The sequence below is a fragment of the Mustela lutreola genome, chromosome 4, assembly GCF_030435805.1.
Source record: "Mustela lutreola isolate mMusLut2 chromosome 4, mMusLut2.pri, whole genome shotgun sequence".
Taxonomy (NCBI): Eukaryota; Metazoa; Chordata; class Mammalia; order Carnivora; family Mustelidae; genus Mustela; species Mustela lutreola.
The window spans coordinates 79,380,872-79,406,025 of record NC_081293.1 but is presented as its reverse complement, the minus strand read 5'-3'; the positions used below and the strand labels follow the sequence as shown (position 1 = coordinate 79,406,025).

At 47.4% G+C, this 25,154-nt stretch overlaps 1 protein-coding gene across 1 annotated transcript in view; it reads right to left on the bottom strand.

The window, feature by feature from the left end:
• The window catches only part of EDARADD (EDAR associated via death domain), a 58,785-nt gene extending 36,390 nt beyond the window's left edge, over positions 1–22,395 (bottom strand). Inside the window, exons 1-4 of the mRNA XM_059170312.1 lie at positions 22,049–22,395; positions 14,932–14,990; positions 11,320–11,359; positions 51–109 (exon numbers count right to left, since the gene is read on the bottom strand). Coding sequence (XP_059026295.1) covers positions 51–109; positions 11,320–11,359; positions 14,932–14,990; positions 22,049–22,079 — 189 coding nt within the window. The 5' untranslated portion in view covers positions 22,080–22,395. The remainder of the gene's footprint in view (positions 1–50; positions 110–11,319; positions 11,360–14,931; positions 14,991–22,048) is intronic.
• Positions 22,396–25,154: the final 2,759 nt, after the last annotated feature.

The window sequence follows — 25,154 nt, the reverse complement described above, 5'->3', positions numbered from 1 at the left end:
ATGGATTAGCAAGAAGCCAAGGGTGAAAATATAAATAAAACGAGTTTTACCTGATGTTGCACGTCAGACTCTGTTGGGCAGTTCAAAGTAATGGGATCGCATTCTTCAGCTGGGGAGGGAAAAAGACACAGGCTTGATAAGGAACAGGGTCTGCGGTGTAAGGTCTACCACGAGGACTCAGTATTATGTGCTGCTTGGACATCTGGTGAAATCAGGAAGGCCTCAGGTCTCTGCCCTCTCTGCAGCCATGAGTCAGCTACACCCCACTGCCGGGGAGGGCACCAGCCACCGTCCCCACTCAGCCCTGAGTACTGAGTTTCAGATCCCTACTGGCACACAGAATTACTCAGCTGAGCCAGTCACATCCCCGCTAGGAAACCAGGGCCCTCCATCCTCTCGCCACCCTTACAACCTGCAGCCCCTGCTTGTTCACGCGCTCCTGAAGGCAACCCCATGTGACCCTGCATGGCTTGCAGTGTCCCCTCCCCCAGGTGAGGATAAAGGACTCATAAACTGCCGTCCATCTCATGTGTCCAGTGTCAGGTATATATGGCTGTCGACCTAACCCCGGGGCAGGGTCCTTCCCTCACCAGCCGGGTGAATGGGAGGTGGTGTGACAACTGACATCAGGAACAGCATGGCCCAAGTACTGTGGCATCCCAGCTAAAATGTCCTCATCCTCAAGGTGAAAACCATTGTTCACGGTCTGTCCCCCAGTATGATGTGTTGTTGGGGTCTGCTGATGTTTGGCAGGCGAGCTTGGAGAATTCCAGCTCGAAGCACCCTGGCTGGTCACTACTTAAGTCCCAGCTATCACAAGCTGGGCTAGAGCTCTCCGGCAGCTGTCTCCAGCCTGGTGAATACCCAGGGAGAGCCGCACCGGCACCGTGATCATACACAAAGTGCCAACTCTTTCTGCAAAGAGTTTTGCAGAAAGCCATGAGATCACCATCCCAGGGTGAGTGAAACATGGCGCCCTGCTTGTGGCTGTTTGGGCACAAATGGTGACCCTGCTGTATCCTACACTGTGGCTTCCCTTGCTGCCAGCACATGTGCTCTCCTGACCCCCAAGGGCATCAGGATACATAACCATGGCAGCCCGTGGCCTAGGAACTGGGGGAAACGGAGAAGGAGCATTTGGCACATGGCTGTTGTCCCCATGCCATGCCCCCAGCCAGTGTGTCTGGGCTTAGCTCAGCTGCTTACAGTGTGCGGAAGGACCAATTCTGGATCACCGGCCTGCTGCACCCCACCCGATCCCTCAGCAGTGAGACCTTCCTGGAGGTGGAACCTGGCCCCAAGCAGACTGACTGGCATTCCTTGGAGGAAGAGATGGCTCCCTATGAGGTGGGCCGTCAGCCTCCCCAGCCCATCCCTATAAGCCCCCAGAAAGTCTGCACCATGAATGGCCAGAAAGTGAATGCTGGGGCTTTATGCAGATAGAAATAAAAATATTCCAAGGGAATCTGTAGAGAAAGCATAAAAGAAATGAAGAAAAGGCAGGGCTGTAGCAAACCCATTTTAGCCCATTGCCCGCTGGGCCCGTGGGCCACTTCTGCCTGTCTACAGTAAGGATCCTGACCCTCGGTTACAGGGGAAACCCACCCACGGTCCCCCAGCCACATGACGAGGAGTTGGTTGGAGCCTGACGCAAGCCCAGGGTTCCGAAACCATAAGAAAGCCACCACTACCCTGTGGCAGGCAGCTGTGGCGGACCCCAACCCCCATGGTACTGATTTGAGTCTCTGTGGAGGAGGAAGCAGAGGGTTCCCCCACCTACTTGCACCCAGAGTTTATCCAGTGACGCAAAAAGAAAAGGGGAGGGGACATGAAAGCAAGATGGAAAGAAACCTGGATACTGGGGAGGAGATAAAAGGAAAACGAAGAACTGGAAACAGAGGTCCACAGTGTGACCTGATGGCAAATCCAACGTTCACTACAATAATTCACTCAGGCAATAGATGAAAGAGGGCCGGGTGGGTGGCTCCACTGGCTGAGCATCCAATTCTCGATTTCAGCGCAGGTCATGATCTTGGGGTGGTGAGATCGAGCCCCACGTCAGGCTCCGCACCAAGCTTGGGGTCTGCTGGAGATTCTCTCTCCCTCTGCCCCCACCCCCCGCCACTGCAGGTGTGCACGTAGGTTCTGAATTAGCTTTAATATCTGCCAAAATATCTGAACTGGCCAACCCTCATGGACTTCGTCAGCACCAGGGCTCAAATTACAGTTACACCTGGAGATGCCACTAAATGTCACCATGGTGTACCCCCCATTATGGTAGGAGAGCTCCTGAAGGTAAAACAGAGGACAGGCATGCCATACCCTGACCATGAGGACTACCATGTGGCCTCAATTTTCCAGGGTCACAACACACACTGCCTTAGAGCATCTCATGGGGGCATGGCTGCTCTGACCCCATGAATTCATATTAAATCTTCCCAGTTAGTTGACAAAATGGGACCCCATAGACTTCTCAGTTCAAATAGCTACTATGGCCCAATGTAAATTAAACAGGACCTCCAGGGGCACCTGGGTGTCTCAGTGGGCCTTTGGTTCAGGTGGTGATCCCAGGGTCCTAGGATCAAGCCCCGCATTGAGCTCTCTGCTCAGCAGGGAGCCTGCTTCCCCACTCCCTCCTGCCTCTCTACCTACTTGTGATCTCTGACAAATAAATAAAATCTTAAAACAAACAAACAAAAAACAGGACCTCCAAAGATCAAAACTTATTATATAAGACCTGAAGAGTGAAAGGCTGATTATCTCCTGCTTCTCATTTAACAGCTGAATGTGGCCTTGTCTGAAACCCGGAGGAAAATGAATGGCACCTCAAAGTGCATTACTGCAACCTTACTGCCATGGTCCCATGCATGAAAGCCCTACGCTCCATGCCCAGTGTTATTACCATTACTGACTCTATCCTATCAGCCACTAGTAAATACCTGGATATTCAGTTTTGGCTGAAATGTTCTGTCTAGTGTCTACTTGAGCAGCCTCGCAGCTGCAATGTGCCTTCATCTACAAAGGCACCCAGTGTGTGGTGACCAGGATACCCAGGGGGTTTTCTAACAGCTTTGTTCTAGCACACGGACTTTTCAGGCAAGATCTTATCTACACCCACCCTTCTCCAGGTTCACAGTTCATATCCTCCTCTGAGGACATCCATGTGACGCAGTCATCCAAACCATATAAATATCTGTAAAAGAGCTCACAGAAAGGGATCAGGACATTGCCCCCCAGGGCAGTGCACCGCTTGGTTCATTTTCTAAGAATTTTCTGGTAAACTAAGGGCTGCTTCATTTCTGACAAGGCCATTAAAGAGCTATGGGGCCTCTGAGTACCTACACATTAATACAAGTCCAACATCTTTTAGTCCTTTTGGAATTCTGGAGACAACCCGTTCCCCATTTACACACTTCACTTACTCCCATTGCCACGGTTACTTGCAGATGGGTCCACCATGAACGGGGCTCCTTCCAATACAAGTCTACAGTGAGCATTCTCAGCAACCCCTTCCCTGTCAGGTAGAAATCTCCTTCCTCGTATTCCTCCTGAAGTCTCTGGACCACCATGATACCCCTAAGCTGTCCATAGGCTTCTGATGCAAGAAACCGCCCTCCTAGGCCCTTCTCTCTCTATACCATTAGAGCAGTGATCGCTGGCTGCAGGCTGGGCTCTTCTGGAAATAGAGGCTCTCACTGACCCTGTACCTGTGAGGCTCCAGGCGCTGCTGCCCATTCTGCCTTGGGTCATGGAAGCAGCACCCTACAAGCTTGACATGGCTTCTGTGGCCTTGCTACTGAGTCGAGTCAGACTTGGACCCTCGGGCATATTCCGCTCATGGGAGGGACAGTCACTCACTCTCCTCAGTCTCTCGCTGGATGCCATGGTGCCGGAAGAGGTCACTCTTCCCAGATGCCTGGGTTACCTGGGGGGTCCCCTTCAGACCAACTGAGCGAATAGCTGTGGGAAACTGTAGACACTACAGATGAGATGGCCACCACCAGACATGATGGAGCCCATGGAGACCTGTGCTTTTCAGCCCTTTCAGGATGTCCCTGATAACAGACGGGATTCAAGAGTCAGCACAGTTGGCCAGACTTCAGGCTGTCATCTCAGTGCTACATGCCCTGGCCAACAAATGGTTCCATCAGTATTATCATTATCATCATCATCATCATCATTATTATTATTATTATTACTACTACTACTACTGCTACTACTACTACTATTTAATATTATTATTTACAAACTCTTGAACCATTGCTGAAGACTTGCCCACTCTGAAGTAAAGAACCCTGGGAATCTCTTGCCTCACAGATGAACAGAATATAAATCAAGGTAACAAATGTCTTTACCTCTAGTAAGTCCACAAATATAAGGCCTTTCTAGAACACTCTCTATCCCCCTTGGAGTTCCAGACCAGGGGATAGAGAGTCCCTACTGGATAGGGACCAAGACATTGATTTCACTTCTCAGAATGCACAGTGCCTGGCTCTAAAAGGAGCCTTTGGAAGGAACTTTCATTTACTCTGTAGGCAACAGGCTACCTCAAAAGGTATAATGGGCCCCTCATAGAATTCCTGTTTTAGTTACAAAGCGCAAACAGAGCCTTTGCCTGGGGTCACTATTGCCATAAGCATTGGTTGTCTGGATTCACGCCCTTGGGGGCCAGGCCCTCACTCCCCTAGTACCACACCACATGGCCCATTCTCTCCTGGGCAAGTTATGCCCTGTTTTGCTATTTAGGGAGGCCCTCCTCTACCCTGTAAGTCTCAATCGTCACTAAGATTTAAATTGATGTCAAGGCACCATGGAATCAACGGGGGTTGACTTAGAACTGCAGCCCCTGCTTCTTCACGTGCTCCTGAGGGCAACCCCATGTGACCCTGCATGGCTTGCAGCATCCCCCACCTCCAAGTAAGGATAAAGGACTCATAAACTGCTGTCCATCTCATCCACCCAGTGTCAGGTATGTGTGGCTGTCCGCCTAACCCCGGGCAGGGTCCTTCCCTGTCCAGCTGGGTGAGTAAATGGCACTCCAAACACATTTCACCACAGCAGATGCCACTGGGCTCATCTGCTCATTGGACACTTTAAAATGCCTGGTGGATAGCAGACAGTGGGAATGACACATGTCTTCAAAGCTCAGCCTCCTAGAGGACAGAGCAAAGCTACGTCAGTTCTACCATCCAAGTGTGGATTGCCAGAGAAAGTCAAAGGAACCTGAAAGGCAGGTGCCATGTTTAACACCTTCCAAAAACTTGACTTGGGGAGGAAACCTCCATTCTTAGGTTGTTTGACACAGGGGTTAACTTTGCAGCTCCCCGATTTGTGGTGAGGACAGCACCAATGCATGGAAATCAGATTTTGGTCCCACCAGATTGGAACCTTTGTAGAATTCCACACTGTGCTCTCAACTTGAAAGTTGACAGACATAGAGAACATTATGAAAGAAAGGCTTATGCAAACTCTGAGAGTTATAAAGCTTTGAAGAAAGAATCATTTATCGGGGGCCAAGAGTTAAGACTGAATGAGAGCCTGGTTGATTGATCTCTTTCTTACATTCTTTAACATCCATTCACCTAGTAAGTGGCAGGGTGCTGGATTTGTTCAAACAAGGGGCTACGTTCACAGCCTCCCACACGATTCCAACTAAAAGACACCCCCCCTCCTTAATAGTATTATCTGAGAAATTTAAACTAAAGGTAGTTTTTCACTAAGATTCTATGTGGTATCTCTTGAAGTGAGAGCAGTAGAGATCTTGCCTTGGCCTGTGTGTCTCAAGAGACAGAGCCCAGCTTTCTGGCATCTGAACCTCCCGTGCTGGCTAACAATGCAGATTCCCAGGCTCCACACCAGACTTACTTAACTGGAATGTCGGAGGCCTCCGGAAGTCTGACATCCAACAGGCATCCCACAGAATTGAGGCACCACGGCAAAAAGTAACAGACGTGTGATTTTGGTTACGCCGGTTCTCAAAATGGCTACTATCATTAACAGTCAGCCCGGCATTTTTGTAAAAGCATGTTTTTTTCCGGCCAATGTGAGGACAATTTGAACTTACGTACTTTTGTGAAGTGGTACCCCAAATACTCCTGTGGTCACATCCTTCCCTCTCCTTTCTGCCTTCCTCAAAGGGAAAAAAAAAACAAAAAACAACTGTGCAGGATGGGGGCATCTGAGTGGCTCAGTCCGTTAACCATCTGCCTTCAGCTCAGGTCATGATCCCAGGGTCCTGGGATCAAGCCCCACATCGGGCTCCTTGCTCAGTGGGGAGCCTGCTTCTCCCTCTGCCCCTCCCCACTCAGCTCGTGCTTTCTTTCTCTCTCTTTCTCTCAAATAAATAAAACCTTTAAAAAAAATGGTGTAGGACGGTCACTTCTGGATTCAAACAATAATTTGGGGAAGGATGGTTGATTTGGGAGTTTATTATAATAGGAGTCCCAGTCAAGGTTGAGTGGGAGGCCATGAACTTATGGAATGAGCTCAGGACCAGGACACAGCAAATCATGCAGGCAGGAGGGGTGTTTGGCTTCCTTTTAGAACAGGGAAGCCTATTAACAAAATGCTTCAATCTATGAGAGGAAAGATCATATATAATATAGCATATTGGCTTATGAGTTTTAGGGCAAGTATTTTTACTTCTGAATTATTTTAGTGAATTCCTTCATATTTGTTTTTCTCCTCGCTTTTTCAAATTGAACCACTACTTCTACATTTAATTGACAAATTGCTCTAAAACATCCCCCCAGGTATCATCTATGTTTGAGTTCAAATGCCTCAAATTTAGCAACAGAATTAGTCCACTTTACCTCTCTTTAACTTAAATTCACCACAAAATTTTTTGAATAAAAGATAAAAAATAAATTTTATCTTCTTTTAGATAAAAAGAAGATAAAATCTTGATTACTTTATAATGTATTTATGTGCAGTAATTTCCCCTCACTGGGAGTAGTGGTTCAAAAATGAGAATTTTTTCCCAAACACACTTTCTCTCAAATTGTGAAGAGTCACATTTCCTTCAAAACACTTAAGCCAGCAGTTTCTACAAGATATCAGGAGATCTTTGATATAAAATAAGCCCCACTCATGTCGCAAACTGTGCAATCTCAACCTTTTTAATGGTTGTGTAATATTCTAACACACATACACACACTCACACTCACACCCCACCCCACATCTTTTCATCCATTTATCTGTCCGTGGACACTCAGGTTGCTTCCAAAGCTTGGCTGTTGCAAATAATGGTGCTATAAACATAAGAGTGCATATATTTTTTTGAATAAGCATTTTTGTTTTATTTGGGTAAATACCCAGTAGTGGAATTACTGGAGCATATGGTAATTCTATTTTTAATTTTTTAAAAAAGATTTTATTTATTTATATGACAGAGAAAGAGATCACAAATAGGCAGAGAGGCAGGCAGAGACTGAGGGGGAAGCAGGCTCCTGGCTGAGCAGAGAGCCCGATGCTGGGCTCGATCCCAGGACCCTGAGATCATGACCTGAGCCAAAGGCAGAGGCTTAATCCACTGAGCCACCCAAATGCCCCTATTTTTAATTTTTTTAAGGATGCTCCATGCTGTTTTGCACTATGCCCTACACCTGAAATTAATGTAACATTATGTGTCAACAATACTCAAAGAAAAAACCTTAATAAAATGAACCTCACTCTTACATTAGTACTGAGTTTAGTGCCAGCAGACTCTCCCAGAATAGCTCTCAGAAAAGAGGCCTGACAGAATGAACCCCTGAAATCTATAAAATCAGGGCAGGCGGAAGCTACCCATTTGTTCTTGATAAGAAAACAAGTTTAGCAGCATGTTTCATCTCAAAAACAGGCTGGTCATTGGAGCTGCATTAGACTTCACTGTTGATTTATGGTGAAAGCAGCTAATTCAGAGCCCCTCTATTCAGGACCGTGTGAAGAATGGTTTTATACTGCCCATGGAGACAGCAGGAATATACTAGAAGCGTCATATTTTGTGAAACACGGTTAGTCTGCTTAAAAAAATAAATTTTGAAGACTTTTTAACCATATGGAAACTACTGAAGCTAATTACAGGTAAATCCTCTGTTAAAGAAGGCAGGACCCCCTAAAATTCACTTAAACGTTAGAGTCCAAGTTTGGACTTAATTAGATTATATTTGCTTTTGAACCTATACTTTGTTTCTGCACTGATTCATATGGGTTCTTCACCTAAAAACATTTATGATAAAAAATTACCATAATATGGACATTGGGGAGGGTATGTGCTATGGTGAGTGCTGTGAAGTGTGTAAAACTGGTGATTCACACACCTATACCCCAGGGGCTAATAATACATTATATGTTTATAAAAGAAATTACCATAAATGTTTAATGGTGATATTGGTCCCGTTGGTAGGTTTTTAAAAATACTAGCAAATATCAGGTCATAGATGATATTATTATTATTATTAAAAGATTTTATTTATTTATTTGACAGAGACAGAGACAGCACGCAAGCAGGAGGAGCAGCAGAGGCAGAGAGAGAAGCAGATTCCCCACTGAGCAGGGAGCCCGATGCAGGGCTTGATCCCAGGACCCTGGGATCATAACCTGAGCCAAAGGCAAATAATTAGCTGAATGAGCTACCCAGGCATCCCAAGTCATAGATATTATTGAATGCAAATGTTGAAGTTTTTAAAAAAGATTTGATTCATTTATTTATTTATTGAGAGAGAGGGAGCATGCATGTGTGTGTGTGTGAGTGAGTGGCAGGCAGGGCAGAGGGAGAGAGAATCTCAAAGAGACATCGTGCTGAGCAGAGCCTGACACAGGGGCTCGACCCCATGACCCTGAGATCATGACCAGAGCTGAAACCAAGAGTCAGACGTTTAACCATCTGACCTACCCAGGCGCCCTTAGAGTAAGTTTATAAACTTCCAGACATTATGTATAAGGCGATGTATTTCTTTAGAGATAAGAGGTCATGTGCTTGGGGCGCCTGGGTGGCTCAGTGGGTTGGGCCTCTGCCTTCAGCTCAGGTCACGGTCTCGGGGTCCTGGAATCGAGCCCCGAGTCAGTCTCTCTGCTCAGCAGGGAGCCTGCTTCCCCTTCTCTCTGCCTGCCTCTCTGCCTACTTGTGATCTCTCTTTCTGTCAAATAAATAACTAAAATCTTAAAAAAAAAAGAAGTCACATGCTTAGTTAGACAGTTCTCCGTGAATCAGGATAGAAGATCTAGCCACATTTCCCATAAACATGGTTTTCACTGTCATGTTACTTGTAAAATCTTCACCAGTTTAATTAAGGTTTTGTGAGTCTCAAATTCCAGGAAAAACCCAGTCTTCTTTTTTTCCCCCCTCCAAAACAGGAAATCACTTTGAAGGGTGTTAAAAAAGATCTTTTAGACAGATCAAACCGTGACATTGCATTTTCAGAGTCACTGCAGCTCAGCGGTTGTCTCAAGCAGTACCGTTCTTGCTATGGCACTGGGAAAGCATCCTCAAGCCTGAGTTTGCACATTTCCTTCTCCCGATTTCCCTCCACCATCTGGCTCGCCTGTGTCAGTACCATCCTGGACTCATTTCATTGGATTCTCCTTAGCATCCTGGGAGGAGAGGAGAACACTGTCCTTCCTGCCCTGAGACCCTGAGAGGTGCAGCCACCATTCTAATGGCGCTTAGAGTCCAGCTAGTGGTCTGGCTACAGATTGGTTCTCTTGTCTATCTGCCTCTCTGGTGGACATACCAAATCCTTGAGCTTCTTAGGTTAAAGTGAGGTCTGCCTCCCAGCCACTCAGGTATGCATTTACAAGTTCCTGGGCCTGGCCCCACACCTGCCACATGGTGATTTCAAAGCCACTGAGCCCAGAATCTAGATTTTCAACAGCTCCCCCCACGCCCTCAATAATTCTTCACTGCACACTGAAGTCAAAGCCATACCACCTGAGACTGCCTCCCACATCCCTGGTCGCCTGGTTTGTGTCTTCTACCTTCTGGCTGAACTGGAGAATCGAATCATGGACTGGAGGATCGGAACACTTAGAAAATCACTCACCACTAGGGGAAGGGGAGCTTACCACAAGCCTCCCCGAATACAGCCGGGATTTGGATTCTGCCACTCCCGGGACATGCACAGACAACAAAAGGAATGAACGCCGGAGGTTTAATTTCTGGGTGTAAGGAGAAGAGTCTGGCCAGTAAGGACTGGAGGGAGGGGAACCTTCGCAGAACCCTGGACCTAACCCCAAGTGGACCCTGGCAAGGAGCTCCCTCCTCACCCTCCAGTTGGGTGACCCTACGGCTACCCGGTCACAAGGACTGCCAGGAAAACCCACAGCGGCAGGTGCTGGGAAGTCCCACCTTTTCAGGAAGCTGGGGGCCCCTGCCATCTCTGAAGCTACTCAGATCAGATTGTCCCTCACCCCGTCCACCCCTTCTCTCAGGCCTGTCAGCAGAGTACAAGGTAAAGACTCAAGAGGGCAACCAGATGACCCCACAACAGATTGCCCCACAGAAGAAATCACGAGAGGCTGAGCCTGGCCATGTCTACACCATGGATAAACCATTGGTCTGCAAATTACAAAAGATAGGTTTTTTGGATTTGTTTTTGTTCTGTTTTGCTTTGGGGCCTGACAAGCATCCTTTGCCCCTCTGTCTAGTAACAGAGGCCTCTTTCCTGTGGTTTGGGTAGAATAACTCCATGCCCTTCCCCACCCAACCTCAAGGTGCAAACCTGACCCACGTCCTCCATCCTCCTAAGGGCAACAACGGAGTCACGGATGGCCATGTGACCCAAACTCCCCATATGACAGCCATCCCTAGAAATTGGGCACTAGGGGAAAGGCACACCCTTGCTCTGCCATCTCGATGGGCACCGTGTACAGCCGGAGGTGTTGGTGACCATGCTTCCGGCCAAGAAGGGAAAGCCTGCCCCAAAATGAAGCCAACACAGATGAAGACAGAGAGATGAGATGAGAGACACACAGAGACTGAGCCTGAGAGCATCCTTCAAATTTGCACCTTGCAGTATCCAAAGAGCCTAAGCCAGTATGTCCCGTCCCTTTTTAAAATGAGCTTGGGTTAGGTTTCTGTCATTTGCAACACAGAGCGCTGGCTCTCTTCATTTTATGCATCATAAAAACGCCACAGGGATTTAATGTATAATTTGTAATGAAATAATTTGTAGATTTTAATAAGAAAAGCCATGCCCTAGAGAGTCAACAAGTCAAAAGCTAAACTGTCAGTATGTTTCTGTTTAACAACTTTAAGGAATGAGAGATGACTTTCACTAGTGCTTTGTTCAAGACATTAAAATAATCACAAGTTCAAGTAGTTATATTAAGTGTACATACCTTTAGGGAGTCCCGTATCTTGAATGGGATATTTGTCTGACTGTGGAAACCAACAAAAGAAGAGAGTTATTTTTAAACCCCATAGTTCAGTTATAAGAGTAAAGTGAAAAGAAATCTTTGTTTGGGCAAAGTCATAATTTTAGTTTAAAGCCTTGCAAGTTTCTAGCCATGGATTTATCAACAGGCCTGACCCATTGTTCGTTTTTATCCTGGGTCTATAAAAATGAAATCAAGGTTGACAAGAAGTTAATGTTGGAACATGAGACAGAATAAGGCTTCCAAACTGCTTCGGCTCTGACCGCTAAACCACACTTCCTCTCTTTTCTGCTGGGCTATTCCCCCCCACCCATTTCCTGTAGTTTAAAATTGAGGAGCATTTGTTATCATGAATTATGGGGATAGACCCATTTCTTGTCCCCATTTCTGTGGCATTCCTTTGGCTCAACAAGCCCGTGGGCCAGGCTGTATCTCACTCATGTAGGGCTGCGTCCTGGAGTGGGTAGGACAGGATTGAAAAGCCAACCAGCCTACCGACCGCACAAAGGTCTACAAAGATCTACTCATTGCGCACAATTGTACACAGTTGCTCAGTGCACTGGCTGGCGGCAGTACCATGGGAGGGAATTCAAAATATCAAAGGCTCTTGCAATCACATATTTCTTTCCTGGTACCTCCATGCAGGTATTCTGGAAACTTTGACTTCCGATTAAACAATGTGGTCATTCTCCGATGACTTCCATGAGCAGAGTGGGAAGTGCCCAGTCTCCCTATCCTGTCCCTAACCCCTGCACAGCTCCCATTCCCCATCTGGGCCTTTGGATCCATGCCTCCAGCCTTTAAAAAAAAAAAAAAAAAAAGGCTGCACCTTCCAACTTGCCTGTAGGTCTCACACATGTCTTCCTCTGACAGAAGAGAAAAACAAACAAATGTGGAACCAAGGATTTTGTTTTAAAACTCTTTCCTTGCAGTTTCTTTGGAGCTGAACAGTGAAGTTTCAGAACCTCTAGAAGCCTTGAAATCCTCTTCCACAGAAGAAATCAATCCATCAGTCATCAGTCACGGAGAACTTAAAGTCAAATTCTCCCTGAGACTAGATTCTTCTAGATAGTCTGGTCCCTGGAGCACAGAAAACACACCTGTATGGTAACACTTATCAGGCTGTTTTTAAAGTATGGACTTGCCTATTTCCTCAGATAGGCTCGTAAGTTTTTTTTTTTTTTTTTAAGAAAAAGGAACTATGATCTTTGCAGCCCCGCATTTTGACTCAGTGTTAAATAAACATCTACCAGAAGTCTGTGTGAGGGAACCCACAGGCTGGAGCAAACGCAGGTTTCCTGGAGAGACTGACATTTGAGCTTGGTGTGCAGAATGCCCAAGAACTCGGGTGACCAAGAGGAAGGAGCATGGTGGTCACAGGTGGTGGGCCCAGGGGAGCAAGTCCAGGTGGTATGAAGTGTGACAAGTGTAGAAGCAGAGAGGCACACTGGAGGGAGACAGGGGATCCACCTTTGCTTTGTGTCTGGCACTGAATATGGGAAGACATTCAACACAGTCTTGCAGGAACTCACACAAGTAAACAATTCCAGCACAGTGTGATTAAAAAGTAGGGGCTAGGCTGTAGAGAAAGGAGCCTCCCAAGGCCCCAGGGTGAAGCAAAGAGAGCGTTGCCTGGGAGGAAGCACACGAGTTCCTTAGTTGAGGAAGCTGGGAGATTTTCCTCACTGCATGGAACAATGTTAGTATCCCTGGAAGGTGAGAAAGTGAGAAGGTGTGGGGTGTTTCAGGCGCAGCAAAGACCTACACACGACTGGCTCATTGGGAGGGCTGCTGAGATGAGGTCATGGAGGACCTCAGCTGCCAAGAAGAGGCGCACAGATTTCATCCCAGGAGCCCCTGGAATGTTCTGGGCTGACATGCATCTCCCCTGCTAAAATGTGCTGAAGTCCTAACCCTGAGTACCTCTACCTGGGACCTCATTTGAAAATAGGGTAGCTAGACATCTACAGACTTAGATAGAGGACCAGTGAGGATGAGATCCCACTGGGGTAAGGGAGCCTCAATTCAACAGGACTGCTCTCCTTACAAGAGAAGAGATACAGAGATGGCCACCCACAGGGAGAATCCCGCCACGGGGCAAGGAAGCAAGGACACTGGAGGGATGCAGCTGAGAACCACTAGGGGTTGCTGACCACCACACATGAGAAAGGATTCTTCCCCACAGTTTTGGAGGGACAAGAAGGGCCCTGCCCTTTCCAACCTACAGACATGGGGAGCACTTAGTCACCCACTGTGTGGTCTTCTGTTGTGGCAGCTCCAGCAAACCGACCTAGGGAAGGTTTGGGGAAATCACTGTGCCCCGGGACGGAGAAGTGAATGGAGGTGGAGATGGCTGTGACCCCAGGCGGGAAGAGAGCAGGAGTCCAAGAGCAGTGCGGGTCGGGCACTGGGTCAGGGACTGGAAGGACAAACTGAGGGCACCTTCTAGCAGCCAAAGGCCCTCGTTCAGGACCACAGCACAGGGCTGGCCCACGCTCTGTCAGAGGATGTTTTCCTCTTGATTTCCACTGCGTGTCCAGCTTTGTCTCCAACGCTGCCCCCAAAGAACTATACAGCGGGGACTCAAGGCTTAAGGACAAACCCCTCAAGACACTGAGGTAACTCATGAATCACCAAAGACTTCAGGACATTTCATCAAATTATATTGTCTAATGATATTGATGTGTGTCTTTTACATCATTCTAACTACACTGATCAGGATCTTTCATGGGCTGCACAGTTCTTCTCCTCCAAACACTCTTTTTTTTTTTCTTAAAGGAGTGTGTCACCCCCTATATGCACAATAACACATGTAATGTTGCCAGAGGCATGGATTTGGTCATAACCAAGAGTCAGTACCACACAGGAGAGCAGAGCTCCCGTCTGCGTGACTTTTTATGAATCTGTGAACTTTCATCGCTTCATCTGTACAATGGGGTGACTGTCCTTCCATCTCACTGATTACTTGGGGGATGAAGTATGTGAAGTCCTTGGTAAGCCGTAAGCAGCAGACACACCACAGCGTGGTTCTGGGAAGGCAGGGCAGGGACCGGAAGCCAGCTACTGGGTCTGCATCCCATCTGGGCTGCTTCCAATGTGGGCAACTTACCCCAACCCCCGAGTCTCAGTTGTTCATGTGTGAAATGGGCAGTGCTTACCTTACAGGGTTATTGCAGGGAATAAATGCAGTAACATAAGTGAATCAAACATCTGTGCCTGCTGGCCCCCAGTAACTGTATACTAGTCCTGCTTTTGCCTTCCATCTCACACTAAATATTTTGAACTTTGAAGAAGGGGAAGTTAAACAGAGGACTGACAAGTATTAAAAATAGACAAGAATACAAAGACCTGATATAATCTAAGAAGATCACAAGAACAGAATCCAATACCATTTTTAGCCCCGAGAAACCCAAACTTCATTACATCACAGAGAACACCACGATAAAGAAGTTTATCTTGGGAAAACCTGACTTTGGGGTTTCTGATCTTCATGTAAATACTGAGCAATAAAAACGTAACAAAGGGAAAAAAGAAATAACATGAGTTGTCATTACTGATGTAAAGATTGTAACCTACCGGGTTAAAGGACAACGTGCTAGGGTCTGTGTCTTCCACTGGCTCCTTTGCCATCTGATCTGTAAAAAACAAAACAAAACAAAAAAATGGAGATTATTTTAATGTAAGAGCACAGATGTGTCCTTTGAGAATTGTCTTCCCATCGATGCAAGCTACCTTAGTCACTGGAAACAAAACAGGAAGGAATGGGGTCAGATAGCACCAAGAAAGAGATTAAGACAAACTTTTCTTAAAAAACAACAACAACAACAACAAAACCCCACATCGTAAGACAGCTCACTTGTAGAGATCTACAGACACTCGGAGTTCTACATAACTACGGATATGCAGACGTACCCATGACTCTTTGGTATAATTTTTTTAAAAGATTTTATTTATTTATTTATTTGACAGACAGAGATCACAAGTAGGCAGAGAGGCAGGCAGAGAGACAGGGAAGCAGATTCCCTGCTGAGCAGAGAACCCAATGCAGGGATCCCAGGACCCTGGGATCATGACCTGAGCCGAAGGCAGAGGCTTTAACCCACCGAGCCACCCAGGCACCCCTCTTTGGTATAATTTAATTATAACTTTAAGCAGGAATGACATGATCCAGATGTCTTCTTTTCTCCATGTATCCCACTCCTCTGTAATTTTTTAAAAATCATTTTAAAATATTAAGCTTCTGGCTGTGGTTTAGGTAAATTAATAAAGTCAGCAATCTCCTGGGATTATCATCAAACAAAAAGTGATTTTTCACTTCCCAAAATTTTGCTTCTTATTTATCACTTGTTGCATTTAAGAAACCAAATGAGGAAAAACAGAAAAAGGTATAAGTCTTGGTTGAGGCCACCACTAGATCTGAAGAATTTGTTCAAAGTAGAAAAGAGCTCACACTCCAAGTCACCTGACCAGACATCTTCCAGAAAACTACGTTAATGAAGAACCAAATCCGTTTGAGTGGAGTCCTCTAGATTTGTGCAGTGCACAACCTACAAAGCCCTAAGTGTAAGCCTTAAATCAGCCAAGAGTCAACTTAAGCTAAATTAAGTAAACACTGTGGACGAGGCACCAGGCCCAGGAAATGCCTTTGGGGATCCAAACGAGCACATCAAGACGATTTATTGATATATTCATTTACGTTTGTTCTCCCTCACTGTCTCCTTTCTAGAATGTGTCTGGGCTTTCCACAGGTCTCTGCCTGGCAGGTGTTGAAAATGCCCAGAGGAAAATGTGTGTGAAGTGTGAAGGGAACATCTGTTTGTTTTATGACAGTCTCGTCACTAGGGAGATTAAACGAAGTGGCCCAGAGGAGTGAGGACGAATGGAGAAATCTCGAAATCTCTAATAGATGGAAGTTCTGATGGGAAGGGGACAATGAATTTAGGCTTCTCATTTTCTGAGTCATGGCCACAAAGCCAAAGGGCAATTGGGAAAAGAAACAGGTTCGTGACCAGTCAGGGAGGCACCTTCAGGACTTTCAATCATGTTTGCTGGAGCCTCTGATGGGGATCAGACCCTGGAGGAAGTTCTTCCAGGTGCATCATTGCCAAGTTCGCTCACCGACCCAGACCCAGGTGGTGCCTGACATGCTCTGCCTGACCCTGCTCATCCTCGTGGTTCGAACTCAGTCACCTTTGTTTTCGAGGCCCAGATGGCTGTGTACCGAAGAGATCATTTGGAAGAGGGCTCACCCTGGTTATTTGATACTGGTCTGGAAGGAGGAAGTTGTGCTAAAGGATTTCTGAGAGCTCTTGGAGCTGCATGGTATAATATTATTAAGTCTGAAGTCAAATCATTTGGAAGCATTAAAATGTTTATTTTTACAGGTCCCAGGAAACAGCAGGCAGGGCTCTGATATCAGATGGGAGGAGAGGCACAGGAAGGGCCGAACTAGAAAGGGGGACCATGGGAGCTCAGGCTGGGGCTGCACAGGGACCTTCTTCTAGCTCTCAGCTGGAGCTCTGCTGTCCTGGGAGGTCCTTTCCTCCCAAAGCCACCTGTCTCTCCTGGACTGGGGACTCCAAGCAAGGCACAGGCCACCCCAAATTAGCTGGCAACTAACCAACAAGGATCTCACTGATGGCAGCAAGAATGATGTTTAACTTATATGCACATCTTCTGGACAGTTCTCGAAATGCGTGAGAAAGGCCCAGGGTAAACTCATGCAGTGGCCCTTGGAGAGGGCACCCAGCCTCACTCCAGGAGACCACAGCTGAGATCCAGCTAGGCAGGTTGTGCAGTCATTTGTTTCTCTGGGGCTCCTGTCCCTAATCTGTAATATTCAGGGGTAAATAGCCTCCATGTGTCCTTCCAGCTTTAAAAGTCAGTGAATGGTGAAAAGCGGGGGTCGCAGGGTCAAAAGAGCATCTTCAGGCTAACGTCACTATGACATGGGAAGCCGAGGTCCACAGCATCTTCATCTGAAATTCCGCTAGAGCTCCCATTTACCTAGTGCTCAGCCTGTGTCTGTTTTCCACTACTGTCAGGGTTCTAGGAGTTCATGCACTGCCCACCACTGACAGTAGGGGCATCTCTCTGTCCAGATTTTCCCTTTACATAAGGAGGTCGGTTACAGGAGATTAGGGCCCACACTAACGACCTCATTGTAATGTGATTGCATCTGTAAGGACTCTAGTTCCAAATAAGGTCACGTTCTGTGGTACCAGAGATAAGGACAGCAGCAAGGTTTCTGGGGGAAATGCAGGTCAGCTCTTAACAGTCCACTCTCTGGCCCCCCAAATTCGTGTCCTTCCCATGTGCAAAATACCTTCACCCAATTCCCCCTAAAGAACTAATCATTCCAGCATCAACTCTAAATCTGAAATCTCATCTGTCCTCCTGCACTCGAAGACCCAGATCTCACCCAGAGCATGGGACCAGAGGACTGCATCCAGAAGCCACAATCTCCTGGTAAAGCTGTCCAACAGCTGCGCAGTCCTGACATCACCCTCATTAGTCCCAGCAGCCGAAGGCCTACAGTTCCTAGAGACAGTTTCTCTGAGGAAGTTCAAAGACCACCTCAGAGGGCGTTCTTTGGGAGAGAATGAAGAGGGAAGGGGGTCAGAACCTCCTGCCATTCCCAGGGCACCCAGAGCCCAGAGAATGAGGCCTTGGGTGCTTTCTAGTGACAGATTCAAGGCAATTCTTCGACTTTGGGACTTCAGAGTTAACTTAGTTTTCATTTGTGATTATTATTCTTGTGTGGGGGCCATAGCTTTTCTTTTGACCTATGGCTGTTTTCACTCCTGGTTCTGAAGAAGCCCCTAAATCCTAACCCTGTTGAGGACTCTGAAAGCTCTCAGAGCAGCAGTGCTGGGGGACAGTGTGGATGCATGGTTTGGTTTCTCCTCTGGCCTGATTCTGTGGCAGCCCCGCTCTGTCCTCCTCAGACTTCAGAGCAATAGCTGAACAAGTGGAGAAAGGACCAGGGGGTCAGGAAGGTGGCCACCGAAGAGTGACTTCTCTGGAGGGTGGCTGAGCTAGCGAGTGATCGTGTTAGTCCAGCTCTGCCTGCAGTCGGGATGGAGCTGAACAGGGGCCAGGGAAGGGGAGGAGGAGCAGAGAGCGGGGACAAAGGGACCAAAGAGGAGATTCAGACGAAGGGAAGTAATTGGGAGGAAAGAGAAGAAAATCTAGAAGACAGGCATGTAAGAAAGGAAAAGGGATGAAGTGGGCATTGGGAAAGGGCACCACCAGGGAAGGAGAGAGGGGAAGGGAAGAGGGAGGAAGAGAGGAAAGGGGAAAGGGAGAAGGGAGGAATCAGCACGCCAGGGCTCCCCCTGCATCTGAAGAAGAGGTGGCTGGTCCGGCTTGTCAAGCAGGGTGCTCACTCTTTGGTCCCAGTTTCTGCTCCTAGTGCTACTGGGCTGTGCAAGGAAGGCAGGCTGTCACCTGGGACCCACTGGAGCCCACTGGAGCCCACAGGAGGGTGGGAGAGGTAAGATGCCACCGGGTCCTGTCCTGAGCTGCTCCCAGCTGCTAGCCTCACCACATGGTGCAAGAGGGACCCCAGAAGAAAGGAAGGACACAGGCCCGCATGTCTGCCGGTGGCCCTGGGCACTTAGCTCATCGCAGTGAACCACACCGCCTCCTCAACCCAGGCTTTCAAAGCCTCTTTCTTCGTTCCTGGCTTTCACATCTGTATGAATGTGAGCCGGATCTAACTCATCTCCGACAGACAATTCTGACTCCCCCCGTGTCAGATTTTTTTAGTGGCCATGATAGAGTAAGATAGCAATGCTCCAAGGAAGGGACAATTTTCCTCCCACGTGACCTCAACAAACTTATACATTTTCTTAGCGAAAAATCTGGTCTCCTTTCATTAAGCTCATAACGTGGTCTAACAGTATACATGTGCCTTCGTTAGATGCGATCCAATACAGAGGTCTTTTAAAAAAAATTTTACAAGGTAAAGTCAGTGAACACATCTAACTTGACGAATACGTCTCTAAAATGTCAATCCAGGCAAAGCTTTTTCTGCCTACAGTTTGAAGCCTACGTGGGGATATTTTAAAAAATACTTTCAGTTACTCAGTGAGGCTCTTAGAAGCTAGCCAGGGCTTACTACGTGCCAGGCACTGTGTCAGGTGTTGGAGCTAAATGGACGGAGAGCTTGGAGGCAGGCTGGGGAGGGACATCCGTGACACAACCACAGCTAGAAACGGAGGCCAGTGCTAGAAAAGAGAGAGCAGGCTGCATGGAGAGTGTGTACCATGGGGCTTGCGAGCTCACGAATAAGTGGGAGTAACTGGAGTGGGGAGACGGGGGGAGAGAAAGAGGGTCTTCCCATCAATGGGAATCACCTGTGCTTGGAGGCAGGCGCCATGAGGGGTCTCCACAGGAAGAGGGAGGCAGCGTGGTTGAAGGGCAGAGAGACGGGGCAGAAGAGGCATCAGTCGGTTGGTGGGGTAGGAAGAGACGGATGGGAGGATTATGGATGCCTTTGGAGGACTGAGAATTTGTTAGAAAATCAGTGCAGATTTCTATGGAGACAAATGCCAGGAACTGATAGGTCTTTGAAAGGTCACTATGGCTGCCTTTTGGCAAAGGGGTTGGTAAAAGGCACGAGCAGGTGTGAACACACCAGGTGGGAGGTGAGTGCAGGAAATCAGGTGAGGGAGCATGGGAACTTGGTCGGGGGTATATAAGGGAAAATGGCCTTTAAGGAGTTCCACAAATTGGCAGGGTTGTGGCTTCATTAGAGCTCAGGAAGGGGTAGGTGGGCGTGTCCTAAAGGTTACAGAAATTACATGAGAAAGGGAAGTCATTTTAGATCTTTTTTTTTTTTTTTTTTTTAAAGTAGAGGAACTCTCACCTTATTGATAGAATTCCAGAGTGGGAACGGATGGACATGAGGACATCTTTGAAATGTCTGAATGTGTTCTTCGACATCTTTGCAAGTGACGAGGAGACCTCGACCTTAGAAGGCCTCGGCCCTCTTTGTAGCCAAAAAGATTTCACCTACAGATTTGGGTTCTCCCTTTTAAAGTGAAGGAGACAGTCCTTCCAAAGGACACCTCCTATCATTCTACCCTCTCATCATGCCTCACGTGCTGGGATCTCCAAGACCATTGGTACCAGGTTGTGATTATCCACTTTGGCGGGGCTGGGCTGGCCAAGAACACCACCACAGGAAATCTAGAGCCTGTAGTGCTATTAATAACAGCATCTAAGACTGTATTTGCTGCCCTGGTGGCCTCTTCCCACCATGACTCACTGAAGTTTTTACACGTTGTATCCATTAAGCTATAGTTCCCAAAGCTCATCTTTTCTGGTGCCATTAATTTTTAAGTAACCAGGCAAACCTTAAACTTGGCCTCCTTCATTGGATCCCCGTGCCCCCACAATCTCTTTGAATGCCTTTCACCATGATCCTTGAATAAGATCTGAGACCACTGCTGGTACCTAACACTTCTTGGCACCTTGTCTGTTAGGTTCTTAGAAGAGGAGGTGGCTATGGGGGTGAGTGGGGATGGGAGTGGGAGGATTTTTCCCTTCACTTCCCCTTTTGTCTTTTCAAATAATGGGTTTTGAGGGGGAGGGAAAGGTTAACCAGACAATTTATTTTTCACCTCCCATCGATAAAATGTTTACCATTCCCCAATGGGAGAATTTAGATCTTTCTTTTGAATCTCCAGGAAAATCTCCCAAACCCACACACCACCATGCGGATTCAGCCATCTTATGATTCACCTCCAAACTGTCTCCTCCTAACTGCTCAAGCCACAGATTGAGGGCATAATGTTCAAGGCCCAAGCAATTAAGTGGGGAACACGTTTATCTAAGCAATTGCATGCAGCTCTGTATCTGTGTACAGGGGGTCTCTCCCAAGCCTTTCCAACCTCAGCGAAACAAGAAAAAGCCCCAGCGATCTGGGGTATATATCATTCATTCATTCCTGTGTTCAACACTCATGGCGGATCCCCACCAAGACTGTGGGAGAGCAAGGACGGGAGAAATCCTGGAAGCTGAAGTCTGAGGAGGGTTTCAAATTCAATTCAGAGATGAAACATCTGGACTCCGTCCTCAGGTACACGCAGTATTCTGAACTGAGGCTAGAATCAGAGACCATTCTAATGAAAGGCCTCTACAGGTGGGCTCCGACTCGGTTTCGTGTATATTCGTTCATGAAATAGCTCTGCGGGTCAACATGCGGAACAAAACCATTTAATAAAAGTGAAAATGAGGAGAGGAAAGGGACGCGAGAAGGCATGTTAGTGGGGAGAGAGGAAGAGCCAAGGCGGAAAAACCGAGAATCCCTCCCTGCGCTCCTTGCTGCCAGGGAGGTCTGAGGGACTAGTTTCCACCTGGGATCCCAAGTCCAGAACAAAAGCGTTGGGCCACGGCGCCGGACGAGGGAAGGGGGGGTCCTGGACACGCGCGCGTGGGGGTGCCAAACGATGGGGGCTAGCGCGCCTGCTGGCGGGGGGCACCTCGCGCGGCGACGTCCCAGGCCAGACCCCGTGCGGACCCGGGTGCGGCGCGGCGTCCGGGGTGGTCCCAGTGCCCCGGGGGTCGCGGGAGGCTGGGCCCCGACACCCCCGCGAGGTCGCGGGAGGCTGGGCCCCGACACCCCCGCGAGCTCGCGGCCCGCGCTTCCCGCTCCAGGTGAGGGCGCGGCGCGGTGTCACTTTACCTGCGCGCAGAGGGTCGTCCGGAGAAGCCATGGGGCGGGGAGGGGCAGCCGGCCGCTGGAGCGGGACGGCGGAGCCTCGGGGGCTGGGCTGGACCGCGGGAGCGCACAGGCGGCGAGTCCGGAGGGTCCTGCAGTCCCGATTTCTCCGCAGCACAGCACCGCGGCGCTGCGCGCCCCTCCTCCGCCAGCCCCTCCACCTCCTCCCAGACTCTCCACCGCGTCCTCCGCGAGCTCACTTCCTGCTTCGGCAATTAGCAAAGCCCCTTCTCCGCGCCGCCCCCGCCCCCCTCCCTCCCGAGGCGCGGGCCCAGGCCGGGCGCGGGGCGGAGCCCGGGGTGGGGGGGCTCCGAGCGTCGCCAGCGCCCGCGCTGGGCGGCCTCCTAGCCTGGCGCCCAGGCTCGCCAAGCGGGTGTCCGCGTGCGGCCTGGCTGCGAAATGATCATCAGCCCTAAACCCCGGCTGCACTCTCGGGGCACTTTGCTGGCTTCCTAATCGCGCCCGAAGCCGGAACCAGCTTTTCCAGCACAGGCCTGGGCTGAGATGCCTGCCCATCTATTTAAGCAGTCTCCTCGTCTTAAGGCAGGGTCTGCCGTTGCCTGATGCCACACGCGAATAACTTCGATCTGGATGGGTTTTTTTGTTTGTTTGTTTTGTTTTGTTTTTTGTTTTTTGGTCATTGGTTATTACATGACCTCCAGGGTAGGTGCTCCACAAAGGGAGTGAAAAGAGGACGCCTGATATATACGCATAAGGCCATTCTAGAAAAATAGCTTGGGGTTCTCTCGGAAACGCGGAATTGGTCCTTAAAAGAAAAGCAGCACTAGCGGTTTAATTGAAAAGGGATTATGCACCAGTTACTTAAGTGAGCATAGGTTGGAATCGTTTACCGAGAATATATATTTAAAATAGTTATATTTTAACTAAATCTATCATCAATCATAAATCTATTACATGAAGGTTACAGGCAATTTAAATGCAATAGCACTCTCTTCAGGGTTTTAAATAATCAGTGTCTGTCTTGACACGTGAGAATGCAAAGATAGGAAGTGGTTTGTAAAAGATCATATAATAGCTTTTACTATACGGTATCAGCAATTTATCATAAAGGAGCGGCCTCCAGCTAAGAACTCAGCTTTGAAAAATGCAAAAAAGCAGCAAACGTCTACATACCCTCTTGGTGACCAGAGGCTTGCTTTGTGCCCCTCTTCATCTCTTTCGTGGTTCTGAGGCCCATGGCGCTCTGTAGTTTAGTGTCTTATTCTTTGGACTAGGCCATTGAAGAAATACCAAGCCCAGAAAAGAAGGTCCTGCTGGGTGTCTGAAGAAAGTACAACCTTTTAGATGAAGCTTCTGGAGAATTTGTTAGTGGGAGGTTAAACTTCCCTTTGGTCTGCTTCTGATAGGAAGGGAAATTTTTTTAAAGAGTATTTTCTCTTTGAATCTATTTTGAGGTTTGGTTTGTGGTTCTTTCTGACTTCACATAAAGATGGAATTATTTCTGAAGTTGGTTGTCAGGAACTGCATATCAAATCGAGCTATCTTGTTAGCAAAAAAAGCTCAAGTGTTGGTATAAAGCTGTTTTGCTTTTCAAAACCCCGAACTATAATTCATGTATCGTGGTCATTCTTTATCATATCAAACAGGAGAGATGTGGGAGAAATGCACTTTTGGGTTAATTTTTTTACAAGGAAGATTGACTTATGGACCTACTTTGTTATTTCCTTTCATTCAATTTCCCTGTACCTCCTTTTCTATGAATTGTAACCGTAACCCATCATTATCTTTATTGTTGCCACGTGCTTTGTGAACTATAAAGTGTACGCTATAAATGGGAGTGCTTTTTTTTTTTGCAGTTTACAAAAAACTAATTTAAAAACATTCATCCACCAGAGTACCCAAAGGGCTCCCATATAAACTATCTGTTGTTACATTATGTCATTCTGCTTTCGTTTCTATTGCTGTCCAGTGTTTTAAAATGCTCTTTAAAATGGGCATTTTTTATAAGATTTTTAAAGAAGATTTTATTTATTCATTTGTCAGAGAGATAGCACAAGCAGAGGGAGAGGCAGGCAGAGTGGGAAGCAGGCTCCTGTAAGCAAGAAGCTTGATGGGGGACTCGATCCCAGGATGCTGGGATCATGAGTTGAGCTGAAGGTAGACAATTAACCAACTGAGCCATCCATGTGTCCCTGAAATGGGCATTTTTGACATTTCCTGATAGCACCTACACACTCATGAATCTCAGACTCATGATATATGGGGCTAGTGGACTTGACAATCATGGAGTCAAGCATGCTGGATTTGACTCATGGGCCTGTCACTGTGAATTTGGGTGGCTTACTAAACTTGCTACATATAAACCCAAGCGTGTAAGAATTGGCAGGATTATGACAGTTCAGTGGTATAATGTATACATAAAAATACCTAAACCGGTGTCTCTCACAAAGTAGGTACAAATATACCAGCTCCCTTCCTGCCTTCATTCTGTCCTTGGAATTCCGTCCCTTGGGAGAAGTTCCTACTGCCTTTGTTACAAGGAATGAACGATATTTACTACACTTTTGGTGCATAGCATGGATCAATACATTGAGTGATAGTATTAACATACTTCTTGAACTGCCCATTGCCCCCCAAGCACCAAATAAAATGTCATGCTCAGGGGAAACCAAAGTCAGAGGTCCCCAACTTTCCAGAGTTATGGACAGGAGAGAGAGGCAAATACTGTGTCAGTGTAGAACCAGGGTAACTAATGTTTAAACCAGGAAGAGAAGGTGTGTGGAAGAAAGGCACTGATGATGTATAAAGCCATTTGGCTGGGTGGTGACTACCCTCAGACTGACAATTTGCCATGAAAGCTTCCAGGCAAATTTGAGATCTTTATTAGTGACAATATGGCTATAGCCTTAAGGGGAAGAAAAAAGCCAAAAACCAAAAACCAAAACACACATACACACAAACTGTTGGTCTTGTGTCTTTTCACAAATAATGACAGTTATCAGAAATTTTATGTTTAAATGGGGAAAACAGCAACTGAAAATGTATTTCATTTGATTCATCACAGAATATGGTGTTTTTGTTCATTTCACACCATTTTTGTTAAGTTTTA